General features: G+C 45.4%; 1 protein-coding gene across 2 annotated transcripts in view; it reads left to right on the top strand.

Annotated features, from left to right (window-relative positions):
* The window catches only part of CNIH3 (cornichon family AMPA receptor auxiliary protein 3), a 254,681-nt gene that overhangs the window by 185,237 nt on the left and 54,534 nt on the right, over positions 1-14,910 (top strand). For both annotated transcript variants that reach the window (XM_027122290.1, XM_027122291.1), the window contains exon 3: positions 2,042-2,089. In XM_027122290.1, the coding sequence (XP_026978091.1) occupies positions 2,042-2,089 (48 nt within the window). The remainder of the gene's footprint in view (positions 1-2,041; positions 2,090-14,910) is intronic.

The raw sequence follows: 14,910 nt of genomic DNA on the forward strand, positions 1-14,910 counted from the left end.
ACATGCCTGTTATCTCACACCTTTTCCCACTATTCTCCATTTAGGCAGCCTCCGTGCCCAGCTCTGTTTGTGCTTGTGTGTGCACGCATGCACACACACGTGTGTTGAGGAGGATGTGGTCTGTCTTCCTAGCCGTGTGGATGCTAATTTGTCCTGATGTGGGCTCTTTCCTCTGGGCTTAAAGGGTGCACAGGAATCACTATATTTATGATTTAATTAGGGAAATTGAAGTATCCCAGCCACCTGTCTTCTCCTGATCCACGAGGAATCTCATGATCACATCGACCGCAACCAAAATTGCCTCAGTAATGACGCACTGGGAGATGCCACAGCTGTGTTCAGAGTGGCTTCAGAAATCGCAGAAGTCTCTGCGGGAAAGGGGAGGCGGCACTTCGTGTGTCAGGCGAGCATCATCACCTGTGCAGCCCCGGAGCATCTTCCTTTGGCAGCGAGCCAGACTCTGGAGCTAGACTTGGACATCTTGAAAAGTCTTAGCCCGGGGGCACTGCTGGTGTCTAATTGAGTGGGAAGATTGCTTCCTCTAAATACAGCCACTTTAGAAAAATAAAACCAATGGGCAGAGAACTTCCCCACCTCACACACTAATCAGGCACACATGCTCTTCGCGGCTTGAATGGGAAGCCGTCCCCGGGGACCCGACCGCAGCCTTTGGATTCACGAGCATGTGGTGCCCGTTCTGCGGTTTGACTGTCTTATAGGGACACAGAGGCTGCAGGAAAAAGTACAGAAACCTGTGCTGGGCTGAGAGGGAAGCTGAGCCCATGCTGTGTGCTGGGAAAGTTCAGTTAAGAGCAAATAACTATGACAAGGTAGATGGAGAAAAGCTCAAAGCTCTTTTTTTCCTTTCAATTTTATTGAAATATAACTGACATATAGCAGTGTATTTAGTTTAAGCTGTATAGCATAATGACTTGACTTACATATAGTGCTTAATTGCTTAATTGGTTAACATCCATCATTTCATACAGATACAAAAGAAAAAAAGTGATGAAAATTTTGGGATTTATTCACTTAGCAGCCTTCAAATATGCCACACAGCAGTGTTAGCTATAGTCATCACGTTGTACATTACATCCCCAGGAATTACATCTTATGACTGGAAGACTGTACCTTTTGATCGCCTTTATCCAATTCCCTCTCCAGCTCTGATTACCACAGATATGAGTTGGTTTTGTTGTTCTTGTTTTGTTTTGTTTTTAGATTCCACATGTAAGTGAGATCATACAGTGTTTGTCTTTCTCTGACTTATTTCACTTAACACAGTGCCCTTGAGGTCCATCCATGTTGTTGCAAAAGGCCAGATTTACTTCTTTCTTATGGCTGAATAATATTCCGTTATATATGTGTATACCACAACTGCTTTATCCATTCATTTGTCAGTGGACACTTAGGTTGTTTCCATGCCTCGGCTATTGTAAAAACTGCTGTTATGAACGTGGGGGTGTAGATATCTCTTCAACATAGTGATTTTGTTTCCTTTGGCCATATCCGGAAGTGGAATGATGGATCATGTGGTACTTCTATTTTTAACTTTTTGAGGAACCTCCATACTGTTTTCCACAGTGGCTGTGTCAATTCACATCCCCACCAACAGTGCACCAGGGTTCCCTTTTTTCCCACAGCCTCATCAGCACTTGTTACCTCTTTTCTTTTTGAGGCTAGTCATTCTAACAGGTGTGAGGTGATATCTCATTGTGGGTTTAATTTGCATTTCCCTGGGGATTAGTGATATTGAGCACCTTTTCAGGTACCTGGGGGCCATCTGTATGTCTTCTTTGGAAGAATGTCTATTTTTCCTCTGCCCATTTTTAATTGGATCATTTGGTGTTTTGCTGTTGCGTTGTATGAGCAGAAACTCTTGTTAGGGAAAGCCACTTGAGTGAGAGCATGGAGGTCATGACTGGGAGGGATCTGTGGTGGGTTCTGCCTCCTCTACTAGGGGCTGAATGTGGGGCTTCTCATGTTCTTCCACCAGAAAATCTAACCTCCCCTCTCTTTTCTTTCCCATGCATCCTGATAGAGGGAACGGCTGAGGAACATCGAGCGCATCTGCTTCCTTCTACGAAAGGTCGGTGCAAGCACCCGCTGACGGAATTTGGATGGTCACGTGGTCACGGTGGTCACACAGTGGGAGGGGCTGGTGAGGCTCAATGCCTGCTTCCGTCCTGTCTCCCCACAGAGGCAAATGGTGGCGGGGGAGGAGGAGGTGGGAGCACGTGATCACTTCTTTGGAAACCTCCAGAGACAGGAGGAGCTAATTAAAAGGGATGGCCATCAGTCAGTGTCAGGACAGCACTGGATATTTGCAAGTGCCCTCTGGTTGGATTTAGAGGTTCTTTATCTTTGCATGATGATGGATGGCATTTACAGCTGATGTTGCCTCACAGCCCTTGTTCCTGTCTGATGCGGGGCTCAGAAACGCTCCCACCTTGGCTCAGCCAACTTTTTAACTGGTTGTTGGGTTTCCTTTGAGGTTTCAACCTGCCACTCAGCTTTGCAGTTTGATTGACAGCATCATCAGGAGTGTCGGAGGGGTGGGAAGGGAGATGTTATTAAAGCGGGAACCAAGCATTTAGAGTTGCTCTGAATGGCTGGGCAGTAGGTCACAGCTGCGCTCAATGCATTCAGGAAGCACACGTGTGCATGCATATTCACGTGTGCATGTGCAGCTCAAGTTTAGTATTTAGCAGGACTCTGTGACATAGCTGGGGTACCTCTGTGGCAGAGAGACCAGTCTGCCACGCTCCGGTAAGGAAAGCGAGTACTTTTTTGCAGCAAAGTGTGGAGAACAGCAACTTGCATGTAAAACTAACAGTATCCATTGCCTTGAGCCAAAGGACATCCCCGATCTCTGTTCAGAGCAGATGCGCTACAGGCCATAGGAAAGCCACCTGCCAACCCAAAAGAAGTTTTTGAGCCTTATGTGAATAGGAGAGAGACCAAAGGCCATGCCAAAAATTGATGGAAGGGAAACAATTTTGCAAGCATTTGAAATCTTTTCTACATTTCAATTAATGGTACCTTTCCTTGGGAGAGAGAGCTTGATCAAGAAGTCAGTGATTTTTCTAGCTAATTACTCGTCCTTTAATGTTTTCCAAGAGACTCAGTATGTCATAGTTCCACATCTTTGTCACAGTGGGGAAGTAAGCTCAGATAATGAAAGTACTAGTGATCCGAGGAATAAAAAATGATTAAGAAAATAGCATATGACATTTGGTATTAAGGGAACTTCATGAATTTGTAAATTATTTTCCCAGATAATGTCTCGGACACCAATAACCTGCTCCAGCTGTCACTTCCCTAGACTCTAGTTTGTTCTTTAAGACTGACACCCAAGTGTCTTTCACGCTGCAAATTGCCCTTTTTTCCACATTTTGAATGTACCGTCCTGAATTCTCTGGCAGAGCAATAACCTGCGTCCATCACATTTGAGCTTTGCTCGTTTTTCTGTGTCGCTTGACCACTGACTCTAGCCAGACAGCAGGCAATGGCCTGTGGCTGCCTCTGCCGAGGTCCTACTTTACTGTCCTGTGCTACACGGTAAATCCTGTTACTTAACCTATTTTGTGTAAAGGAGTTTGTATCTGCTAATCCCATGGTCCTCATTTGTCCTTCCCCTCCTCCCTCTCCCCTTTGGAAACCAGACGTCTATGTTCTATGTCTGTGAGTCTGTTTCTTCTGTTTTGTATATAGATTCATTTGTCTTATTTTTTAGATTCCACATAGAAGTGATTTCATTTAGTATTTCTTTCTCTGTCTGACTTACTCAACTAAGCATAATATTCTCCAGGTCCATCCATGTTGCTGCAAATGGCAATATTTCATTCCTGTTTTATGACTGAGTCATATTCCATTGTCTATATACATACCACATCTTCTTTATCCGTTCATCTGTTGATGGATATTTGGGTTGCTTTCGTGTCTTGGCTACTGTAAATAGTGCTGCAACTAACATTGGGGCGCATGTATCTTGTGGAATTATAGTTTTGTCCGGGTATATGCCCAGGACTGGGATTGCTGGATCATATGGTAGCTCTATTTTTAGTGTTTTAAGGAACCTCCATACTGTTCTCCATAGTGGCTGCACCAATTTACATTCCCACCAATAGTGCAGGAGGGTTCCCTTTTCTCCACACCCTCTCCAACATTTATTTTTTGTAGACTTTTTGATGATGGCCATTCTGACAGGTGTGAGGTAATAATACCTCGTTGTAGTTTTGATTTGCGTTTCTCCAGTGACATTGAGCATCTTTTCATGTGCCTATTGGCCATTTGTATGTCTTCTTTGGAGAAATGTCTATTTAGTTCTTCTGCCCATTTTTTGATTGTTTTTTTGTTGTTGTTGTAGTTATTGAGTTGTATGAGCTGTTTGTATATTTTGGAGATTAACTCCCTGTTAGTTGCATCGTTTGCACATATTTCCTCGCATTCCATAGGTTGTCTTTTTGTTTTGTTGATGGTTTCCTTTGCTGTGCAAAAGCTTTTAAGTTTGATTAGGTCCCATCATAGTCTTTTCATTTCTTCATTTCAACAGTGTCCATGACATGGCACAAAACTTATATTTACCACATGTAGTCCTTACATCATATTTGTATTTTTAAATCAAATTTAACTCTTTATTGTACTCCTTACGACACAGAAGGTCTCTAGCCTACAGTTTCCATCCCATTCCTTTCCTCTGTGTTTATGCCCTCTCCCCTCTTTGTAGTCTGTATTTTAACCTTACAAATAAGTTCTCAAGCCAGTTCTGGTTCCTTGCACTGGAAGAGTGCTGGAGGGTGGTGGTGATGTATACAGGCTTCTGCTGCTTCCTGCCTGTGCCCTGATTATCTGTGTAACCCTCAGTGTGACTCTGAAGTGGGGGTGATAAGTACAGCACCCTCCTCGTGGAGTTGTGAGAATTAAATGAGATAATACATGTGCGTCTAGCTCATCAATGCTCGGCACGTACTAAATGTTATCGTTATTATTATATGACACTTAGCTGATACCTAAAACTTCCTGTAACATCCCCGAGCACACCCGTGGTGCTGAAGGAAGCTGAGGTAATCCTCGGCTGGCGGCAGCCCCCTTAGCACCTCCTCCCGTTTTCTTGGGTAACTGTCATTTGACGTTTGAGCAGAGTCACGGGGCAGGAAGGCCTGGGCCTCCTCTCTCCTGGCTCATTTTGAATGGGCTTCTGAGTTCAGATTCCCAAGCTGTGAGCACATGCTGGGGGCGGTGGAGAGGGCTGATGGACTTCGTTAGCATCCCCACCTTCTGGGAACTGTACCTTCCAAGAAATTTCTTGGAGCTCATCTCCTAAACACCCCAGAATGTGATGCATCTCAGCAGCTGATTGTTGTTAAACCACCTCCTCAGCTTTCTCGGGAGAAGGGAAGGGATTTTCAAAGTGGATCCATTTTTAGCTCTATAATTATCAGAAAATGTGTTCTCTGGGTGATTGTCTGAACTGCAGGATTCTTGTGTCGATTTGTGCTCATGATTCATTCTTTCATGGCGAGAGCCACTTGCCCCTTGTGCTGTGCTCCCCACTGGGCATGCTGTCACTCTGAGGGTCGCTGTCAAGTGCGGCTTTGGGAGCGTGGAGAGCATGGAGAGCAGACGTTGGTTAGATGGCTGCTCTTGGGCACGCGAAAGGTCCTTGTCCGGAGGACACTGTCTAGGGGCCTCCTGTTGCGTCTCCAAGTTCAGGCAATGGTTAGAGGAAGTGAACTTAAGTGAGAGCCTCAGATTGGCATGAGAATAAAGAGAAACTTTCTTCATAAGCAGCTGTCCTCTAACCTTGAGGTTGGTCGTCCTGGGGGCTAAGAAATGTTCACCTCCCTTAGGCGGAGTTAGACAGCCTGATGTCTGCGATGGTTTTGAGTTAGATGGAGCCCGCCTGAGAGGGGCGACTTAGTTGCATAGTTTGGGATGTCCCTTTGGTTTGACAAATCTGTGATTCTCCATTTCGCCCCCTGATTTCGCCGAGAGTGTGTCCAGTCTCACTGCAGGTTTTCTGACAGTGGTGGATATAAAAAGCTCTAGTGTGTGGATAATTTTCGCGCTCTTCATTGAGCAGTTGCAGTGGGACAAGAAAGAGGACGATGAGTGGGTTGGGGGTGAGGGTGAAGGTGACGGTGTTGAGTCCCTTGGGGAGGTATAACCAGTCTGGGGGCGGGGGGGCCAGGTGCTCCAAGTTTAATTCTGGAGAGAACAAGGCAGTGGTAAGGCCACGAGTGTAATCACTGATGGCCACCAATGCCCCTCCCCGTTTCACGCTTATCAGAACCACACATCTGTCTTAGGGGAGGCATCACGCTGTGAGGTGAAGCTGAATGGTGTGAACCTGGTTGCACTGCAGAAATTCCGCGATGTGCTTCTGAAAGCAGGGGCCTGGGGCATCTGGGGAATGGATATGACACTTCTATAGTGTAAAGTCAGTTTGCTAAGTAGGAAGATTGCATTATTGTTCCCAATTCTTCACCCTCCCCCGTATCCAGGACTGGCTATGTAATTTGCAGGGCCCAGTTAAAAATGAAAATGTGGGGCTCCATGATGAAAAGTTATTAGGAATTTTACGAAGCTGACAGCAGAGGATTCAGCCAAAGGTGGGACCCTTCTGAGCGTGGGACCCAGGTGCATCTGCACGGGTGACATGTCCCTGAAGCCGGCCCTGCCTGTATCCATGACCTTTGCATATGACTTTGCAGTTCCTCCTGAGAGAAGCAGAGTACATTTCCCCTCCCTGCCATGTGACGGGATGTGTCCACTGGAATGTGGCTGGGCTTGTGTGTACTGAGGCCTTAAGAGTTACCGGGTGTTTCTGCTCCTTTTCTTGCACTTCTGACATCATCAAGGCCAGCCCTCTGGTGCAAGGAGCATGAGAGGCAGGGGATACAGACCTGAGCCCACCTGTAGCTCAGAGCCAAGCACACTAGATCAGGTGACCCCCAGTCAACCTCTAGATGCATGAGCAAGTATAAATGATTATTGTTTTAGGGCACCGAATTTTGGAGTGATTTGTTATGCAGCATTATTATGGCAATAGCTAACTGATACTGTAAGCATCTGCCACTTTTATAAGGGGGAAAATCTTTTTTCTTTTTTAAAGAGATTTTATTCTGTGCCAGAGATCAGCCATTTGCTGACTCTACAAATTTATAAAATAGACAGTTTCAAAGTCTGTTCCAATTTCTTTGACCTAGGAGGAAGCTACTAAATACATTTATGTACCAGAACCTAGAGAAAGACTCATGTCACTTCGGAGCACATAATTTGTTGTGCATTAACTGCTTGGGAGAATGGTGACGACGGTGCCTTTTCTGTAATTATTGGCACTCCCTGCCACAAGGGATTGACTTGATTTCCAGTCTTTTTAGCCGTTAAGGCAGTTCTTCCTGCAGGGCTCTGGAGGGAATGGTCTGTTTTCATGGAGAGACATAATACAGGGAAAAGGGACACACAAAGTCAGAGGCAGTTGTGTGGAATGCCTTTGAGAGGCCATCCTTGACTCAGAAGTTTTCTAGATCAGAATTCTCTGTGGCTTGGGGAATTGCTAAGGCGTGACAATGCTGCTTACTTTTCCTGAGTGACTACTGTATGCCTTTGAAAGGATTAACTCTTTTAATCCTCACAACATTTCTATGAAGTAGTCATGATTAATAGCCCCACTTAAAAGGTGTGTCATATTTCATAAGCTGGTAGAGCTGGGATTTGAAGGCAAGTCTGTTTGAACAGAGTCCACATTTTCAGTCACCACATGAAAGGGGAAATTGTTGGTTCGCTTTGAAACATGCTCCTTAAGGACCACTACTACAGCAATATTGCTCAGCTATTTTAGAGGGAAGATACAAATACCAAAGCTACAGAGGGCTTCCGGGACCCTATAATATGCTTGGCTCACCGTCATGGGGCCAAGTGGATTCCTTTAAGGCTCTTTTCTAATTCTATTTAATTTCTTGGTGGGATGGTTCACCCCTAGAGGGAATGTTTGAAGAAAAGTAAAAATATCCTGGAATAAAACTTGCATAGTTCAGAAACCATGTCTCACGTATAATTTATCTACAGATGCTTTCTGTGGCAAACTCCTTGTTAGTCAGAGGGAAAGATGGGACATTTTACTCACTGTGGGGTTGCTGAACCAGAAGCCAGAGGAGGAGCCCTGTCCTCGCTTCACTCCACTCCCGAGGCTGCAGCAGGAGAAGCCGAGGACTTCACAACAGCTGCCTTACGTATGGGCTCTGGCCTCTCACTCGAATCTGGGGAGCTGGTTGGCCCTATCCTCATTAGTTCTCCATTGCCATGATATTAGCGACTCAGGACAACTACGATTTATCTTTCTCATGAGTCCATGGGTCATCTGGTGGTTCCACTGATCTTGCCTGGACTTATAGGGAGAAGGGGGTGTTCTTCTGGTCTTAGCTGGGGCTCATTCAGGTGTCTGGCAGGCAGCAGACCGTAAGTTAATCTAGGATGGCCTCAGCTGGGATGGGCCATCTCATTCTCCAAAGACTAATCTAGACTTGTTCTCATGGTGTCATAGAGAAGCAAGAGAAGAAGTGGAAATACACAAGCACTTTTTCAAGCTTTGGTTTGCATCAGATCTATTAGTGTCCTATTATTGGCCGAAGTGAGTCGCATGGCCAAGCCCAGGGTCACGGTGGGAGGGACTACAGAGTTACAGGGCAAAGGGTGTGGATACAGGGAGACCATTAATGGGTACCATGAATGCCATCAATCTACCATATATTTGTAGGAGAGGGATGAGTTATCACCTTACTCCTGTTAGAATGGGGATGAGATAGCAGATGCTAGTGAGGATGTGGAGAAAAGGGATTCCTTGTGAACTGTTGGTGGGATTGTAAATTGGTACAGCCCCCTGTGAAAAACAGTATGGAGGTTCTTCAAAAAGTTAAAAATAGAACTTCCATGTGATTCAGAAATTCCACTTCTGGGTATATATCCAAAGGAAATAAAAACACTATGTTAAAAAAAAAACAAAAAAAAACACTATGTTGAAGTGATGACCTGCACCCCCATGTTCATAGCAGCTTGTTTTTTTACAATAGCAAAGACATGGAAACAACCTAAGTGTCCACTGACAGATGAATGGCTAAAGCACTTGTGATATATATATTTCAGACACAAAAAAGAAGGAAATCCTGCCATTTGTGACAACATGGCATTGTGCTAAGTGAAATAAGTCAGACAAAGACAAATGCTGTATGCTCTCACTTATGTGTGGAATCTAAAAATAAAATAATAAGAATAACAAAACAAACTCATAAAAAAGAGATCAGATTTTTGGTTATCAGAGGGGGAGAGGGAATTTGAAGAAGGTGATCAGAAGGTACACACTTCCGGTTTATAAGATGATTAAGCACTAGGGATGTAAGGTACAGCATGATGACTGCAGTTAACTGGTATATGCTATATTTGAAAGTTAGGAAAGTAAATCCTAAGAGTTCTCATCGCAAGGAAAAAAACATTTTTCTTCTTCTTTTGTATCTATATGAAATGATGGATGTTAACTAAACTTATTGTGGTAGTCATTTCACAGTATATGTAAGTCAAATCATTATGCTATCTGCCTTACATTTACACAGTGCTGTATGTCAATTATATCTCAATGAAACTGGGGGGAAAAGGCTCAGAGGTTGGAAATTTTGCAGATTTTCTCTAGGATGGTGACATAGACTCTTAGATGTGTGGGTCTACACCTCTATGGTGGTACTTGCAACACTGCATCATTGTCTCTTTGGATGCCTGCCTCTCCCATTGGTTTGTGAGTTCCACGAAGGAGGAACCCAACGTCTTATTCATCTTTGAATTCCCAGCACATAGTGGGACATAAGGTTGATGTTCACTATATGATTAGGAGATGAAACGCTAGAACTGGAACAGACCTTGAAGGTCATCTAGCCAGATCCCTCCTTTTCAGAGGGGAAATTGAGACCAGAGGGCTAATGGTGAGGTGACACCAGAACCAGGGTGTCCTGGGCTGCTTGTGCAGCTCGGCCACCGTGTCCTTCTCAGAGACTGGGGTCACTGCAGCTGAACAGAGCTCGACTCAACAGCAAGCTCTCTGGAGACAGGGACCATCCCTTCCTTGTTCACTAGTGTGTCTATAGGACCAAGCGCAGTGTCTTTCAAGGAGTAACATTTCCCCCATCCCTACCCCCTATCAGTGGCCATTTCACTGTGAGTAGCATTTACTATGCATGAATTCTGTCTTTCCTCCCTGGGTACTGATCTCAGAGGGACAGCAGTAAGCGGTCTTGAAGAGACATCTTAGTTTCCTGCCCAGGAATTGAACCTGGGTAGCCTGGGTGAAAACCAGGAATCCTAGCTGCTAGTCAACCAGGGGCTAGAGGCTAGAAGCAAAGTTCCCTGGCTCTTGCCCTGTTTGAAAGCAAAAATGTTTCAAGGAGGCAAAAACTGCAAAAACAGGTACAAAATTTATTATTAGAGACACAGCACAATAAGTGGGAGAGCACACAGAGAAGGTTTGTTTATTTCATACAGAAGCAAGGCAGAAATACACACCTGGAGAGAAGGACTTTGGGCGCCCTCTCTAATGAGAGGTGATTTAAATCACTTACGTAGGACAGTCCTTCCGGGTCTTTGTTTACCTTTGGCCAATTATCTCATTTCTTTTCCCACATCTGACCTGTTCTAAGACCCTCCCCAACATGCGTGCGCAACTTTTTGCTAAGGTGGATTCCACCGCAGAGGCCTGTAGGGATATGTCCACACTTATTATGGGGTGGTGCCTCTTCCCTTTTTCCCTTCCCCAAGGAACCTTCCTGCGCATGTGTAGACAGGGAAGTTTTCCTTGACCTCAGGAGTGGTCATCTCACCTCTTTACTCCAGCAGAGCTCAGCTTCTGCCACGAGCTTTGTCTTTGGAGTGTCTGGGGAAAACAAAGCTTCAATTTTGCTCCGCTTAACAAACACCAGCAGTCCAGCCCAGGGGTCCATCTATCTCCTACCTCAGTACAACCCCACAGCAAGCTGGCATCTGATAGGCCTGGGAATAAGGCTGCACATCTTTATATTGTGGAGTTCCAGGCAAATATTGTGGAAAAGATCGACAGAGAAAGACCAAGCATCGTATGATATCCCTTTCATAGAGAATCTTCAAAAAATGATACAAATGAACTTGTTTATAAAACAGAAACAGACTCACAGACATAAAGAGTGAACTTATGGTTACCAGGGGGGAAACGGGGAATAGATGGGGAGTTTGGAATTGACATGTACACACTGCTATATTTAAAATAGTTAACCAGGGCTTCCCTGGTGGCGCAGTGATTAAGAATCCGCCTGCCAATGCAGGGGACACAGGTTCGATCCCTGGTCCGGGAAGATCCCACATCTTCCCAGACCAGGAAGGCAACTAAACCCGTGTGCCACAACTACTGAGCCATGAGCCACAGCTACTGAGCCCGCATGCCCCAACTACTCAAGCCTGTGTGCCTAGAGCCCGTGTTCCACAACAAGAGAAGCCCGCACACTGCAACGAAGAGAAGCCCCCGCTCACCGCAACTAGAGAAAGCCCATGTGCAGCAACAAAAACCCAACACAGCCAAAAGTAAATAAATATATAAATAATTTTTTAAAAAGGTGCTTTAAAAAATAACTAAATAAAAAAAACAAAATAGATAACAAACAGGGACCAACTGTATAGCACAGGGAACTCTGCTCAATATTCTGTAATAACCTAAATGGGAAAAGAATTTGAAAAAGAATAGGTACATGTAGATGTATCACTGAATCATTTTGCTGTACACCTGAAACTAACACAACATTGTTACATAACTGTACTCCAATATAAAAGAAAAATTAAAAAAGAAACAAAATAAGCAGTTCTCTAGTGCAAAGTGGTCTCTTTTAGGTGGATTCACGGGGGGCAGGCCCTGCTTGGGCAATATTATCATCTGCAGCAGAATTCCAAGTGTGAGGAGAGTTCCCTAAACCTTCCTCCAGTGACTACTCTACATGTCCTCCTGTCATGACAACTATACAGAAATCTTAGTTCCTTCCCATCATAAGAGGTGGTCTCCTTAGTACTGTAAGTATTCAAGGACTTTATTTTCATAATTCTGACTATCTGTGAGCAGCTCTGAAGGTCAGCCACATGTAGTAATCTGCAGTAAATCGGCATCATGAATTTGAACCCTGCATGTTTTGAGGCTAGTGGCATGAGCGAGCCTAGTCAGCTGCCTAGCACGCTCATCTTAACACGCTTCGTTGTTCTCCACTCATTAGTGTACATCCAGGAGTTCTCATCAATAGCTCAGAGAGAGCACTCAGAATTTACTGTGAAACTTTGCTGCCTTTATTGTGAAAAATCATATGCTAGGATAGTGTCAGGAAGTGGCAAACGGTAGAGTTCACTGTTCTGTTGTGTTTGTCATTAGTGGCACTGGTGGTTTCTAATCGTTATGCATCTCAAAATCCCCCATGGAGATTTTCCAGCATACATCTGCTTAAGAAACACTTCCAGAAATTCTGCTCTAGTAGGGAGGGTCCAGTATTTAGAAAATGCCCATATGTGCTTCTCACAGGTGGCCAAGGTGGGGGAACACTGTGGGAAATATCTGGTGAGCTGGGTAGTTGGTGAATGTGCTGGTGATTCATAAGCAGCTCCCCAAAAGACTCCCCAGGATCTGGAGAATTGAGTCTGCTGAGGGAGAGGGGAAAGGGAGAAGAGCTTCAACCCATAGAGGCTGGCAGTGGGCGGGAAATACGGCCAGCTGCCGACTCCTTTGTGGATTGCCCAGGAGTGCCGAGCCCTGGGCTTGAGGAACGTATCCCCAGCCTGCTCCGTCCTGGCTGTGTGTGGAGGGAGCATCTTCCTGACTCATGGCATGATGGAAGCTTGTGCCGGTCAGCTTCACAAAGGAAGTCCAGAGGCCCTTGTAGTGGTGGAGGAAGAAATCCTGAAACCATGATTGACCTTAGGGTGCATCATTGAGAGTGGTCCCCAACTTTGACTCTGCCTCACATCACATCTGGACAGGTTATTAAAAATACAGATTCATGGGACTTCCCTAGTGGCGCGGTGGTTAAGAATCTGCCTGCTAATGCAGGGGACACAGGTTTGAGCCCTGGTCTGGGAAGATCCCACATGCCACGGAGCAACTACGACCATGCGCCACAACTACTGAGCCTGTGCTCTAGGGCCCGTGAACCACAACTATTGAGCCCACTGGCCACAACTACTGAAGCCCGTGTGCCTAGAGCCTGAGCTCTGCAACAAGAGAAGCCACCACAATGAGAAGCCTGCGCACCACACGAAGAGTAGCCCCTGCTCACTGCAACTAGAGAAAGCCCATGCACAGCAACAAAGACCCAATGCAGACAAAAATAAATAAATAAATAAATAAGTTAAAAAACAAACAAACAAAAAAAACAACTTTAAAAAAAAATACAGATTCATGAATGCCCACCCCCTGTGATGCTTAATTTTATATGTCCAATTGGCTGGGCCATGGTGCCCAGGTATGTGGTTGGACATTATTCTAGATGTTTCTTTGAGGGTATTTTTTGGATGCGATTAATGTTTAAATTGGTGGACTTTGAATAAAGCAGATTACCCTCCATAAGGTGGGTGGGCCTCATCCAATCAGTTGAAGGTCTCGTTGGAACAAAGACTGACCTCCCCAAATAAGAGGGAATTCTGCAGGAAATGGCCTTCAGACTTCAACTGCAAGGCTGGCTCTTCCTGGATCTCCAGCCTGTTAGCCCCCCTGCAAAATTTGGCCTTCCAAACCACTACAATTGCCTGAGCTGATTCCTTAAAATCTCTTTCTCTCTCTATCTCTCTCTCTATATATATATGTCTATATCTCTGTGTATCTATAAACACACACATACATGCATCCTGTTCGTTCTGTTTCTCTGGAGAATCCTGACATATCCCCATCAATCCTGGGAAGTTCAGGTTCAGTAGGTCTGTGGAGGGGCCCTGGGCCTGCTGTGTAACTGAATCTCCTGTGAGTTGGATAAAATAATCTGCCTTCACCAAATGGTAAATATTTGCTCCAGGTCACTCAGCCCATGGGTCTGGTTCCAGAGCCCATGCTTACTCCCCTTCTCTCTTGCTGCTTCCGTCCATAGGAGCTGGTAAATTTGCACACCTTTTGTAGAGCTTCTGTTGACCCTAGTGGTCAGTCTCTACACGCGGCTAACCAAGAGAGTGACGACACTCAGTTTCCCCTGTAGTCTTCACAGACTGTTTGGGCCAGAAGAAGGAGGCTGGTTAACTTAACCGCATTCATTGGCAAAGCAGATTCTCACAGCAGGACCTAAGCAGATTTATGGACTCTCAGTAGTTTTGCTATGAGAAGTCGCCAAGTCATTGACCGTTCTGACAGAAATCGTTTGCTCTTCCGTCACACCTTTTTCCTCTCCTTAATATACAAAGGAACTCCAGGTATTGTAGGACGTGATGGAGGCAGGAAAGCGTATTGGGATATGGGTTCCACTGTGAGTAAAAGATACAAGGGAGCCTGCGCTGTCTGGGGGGGAGCCCGTCCAGGCTGAGGGTGGGATGGGATGCCAGGGTTGTCTGGGGACCCAGGCTCCTCCTGCCCTCAGAGCTCTGCCATCGTTAGGGCATTTTCTTGTCCATGTGGTCCATGAGGGCGTCACACCATGATGTCCTTTCAAGCAGCAGGATGGAGGGGGAAGAGGAAAAGGGCCGTTTCCGTGAAGGATGTGACCCAGAAGCTGCACACATCACTTCCGCTTAACTCATCAGCCAGATCGTAGGCAAATGGCCACATCTGGTCTTTTGTGCTCAGCTCCAAATTGAGGATTTTATTCCATAGAGAAGGGGGGGTGGACGCTGGATGACAGCTGCAGGCCTTGGTCTCAGGGAGGAATTCAGTCAGCAGAG

Source organism: Aethalodelphis obliquidens, unplaced genomic scaffold, assembly GCF_003676395.1.
Source record: "Aethalodelphis obliquidens isolate GAN/ISIS:26980383/991018 unplaced genomic scaffold, ASM367639v1 scaffold24, whole genome shotgun sequence".
NCBI classification, from domain to species: domain Eukaryota; kingdom Metazoa; phylum Chordata; class Mammalia; order Artiodactyla; family Delphinidae; genus Aethalodelphis; species Aethalodelphis obliquidens.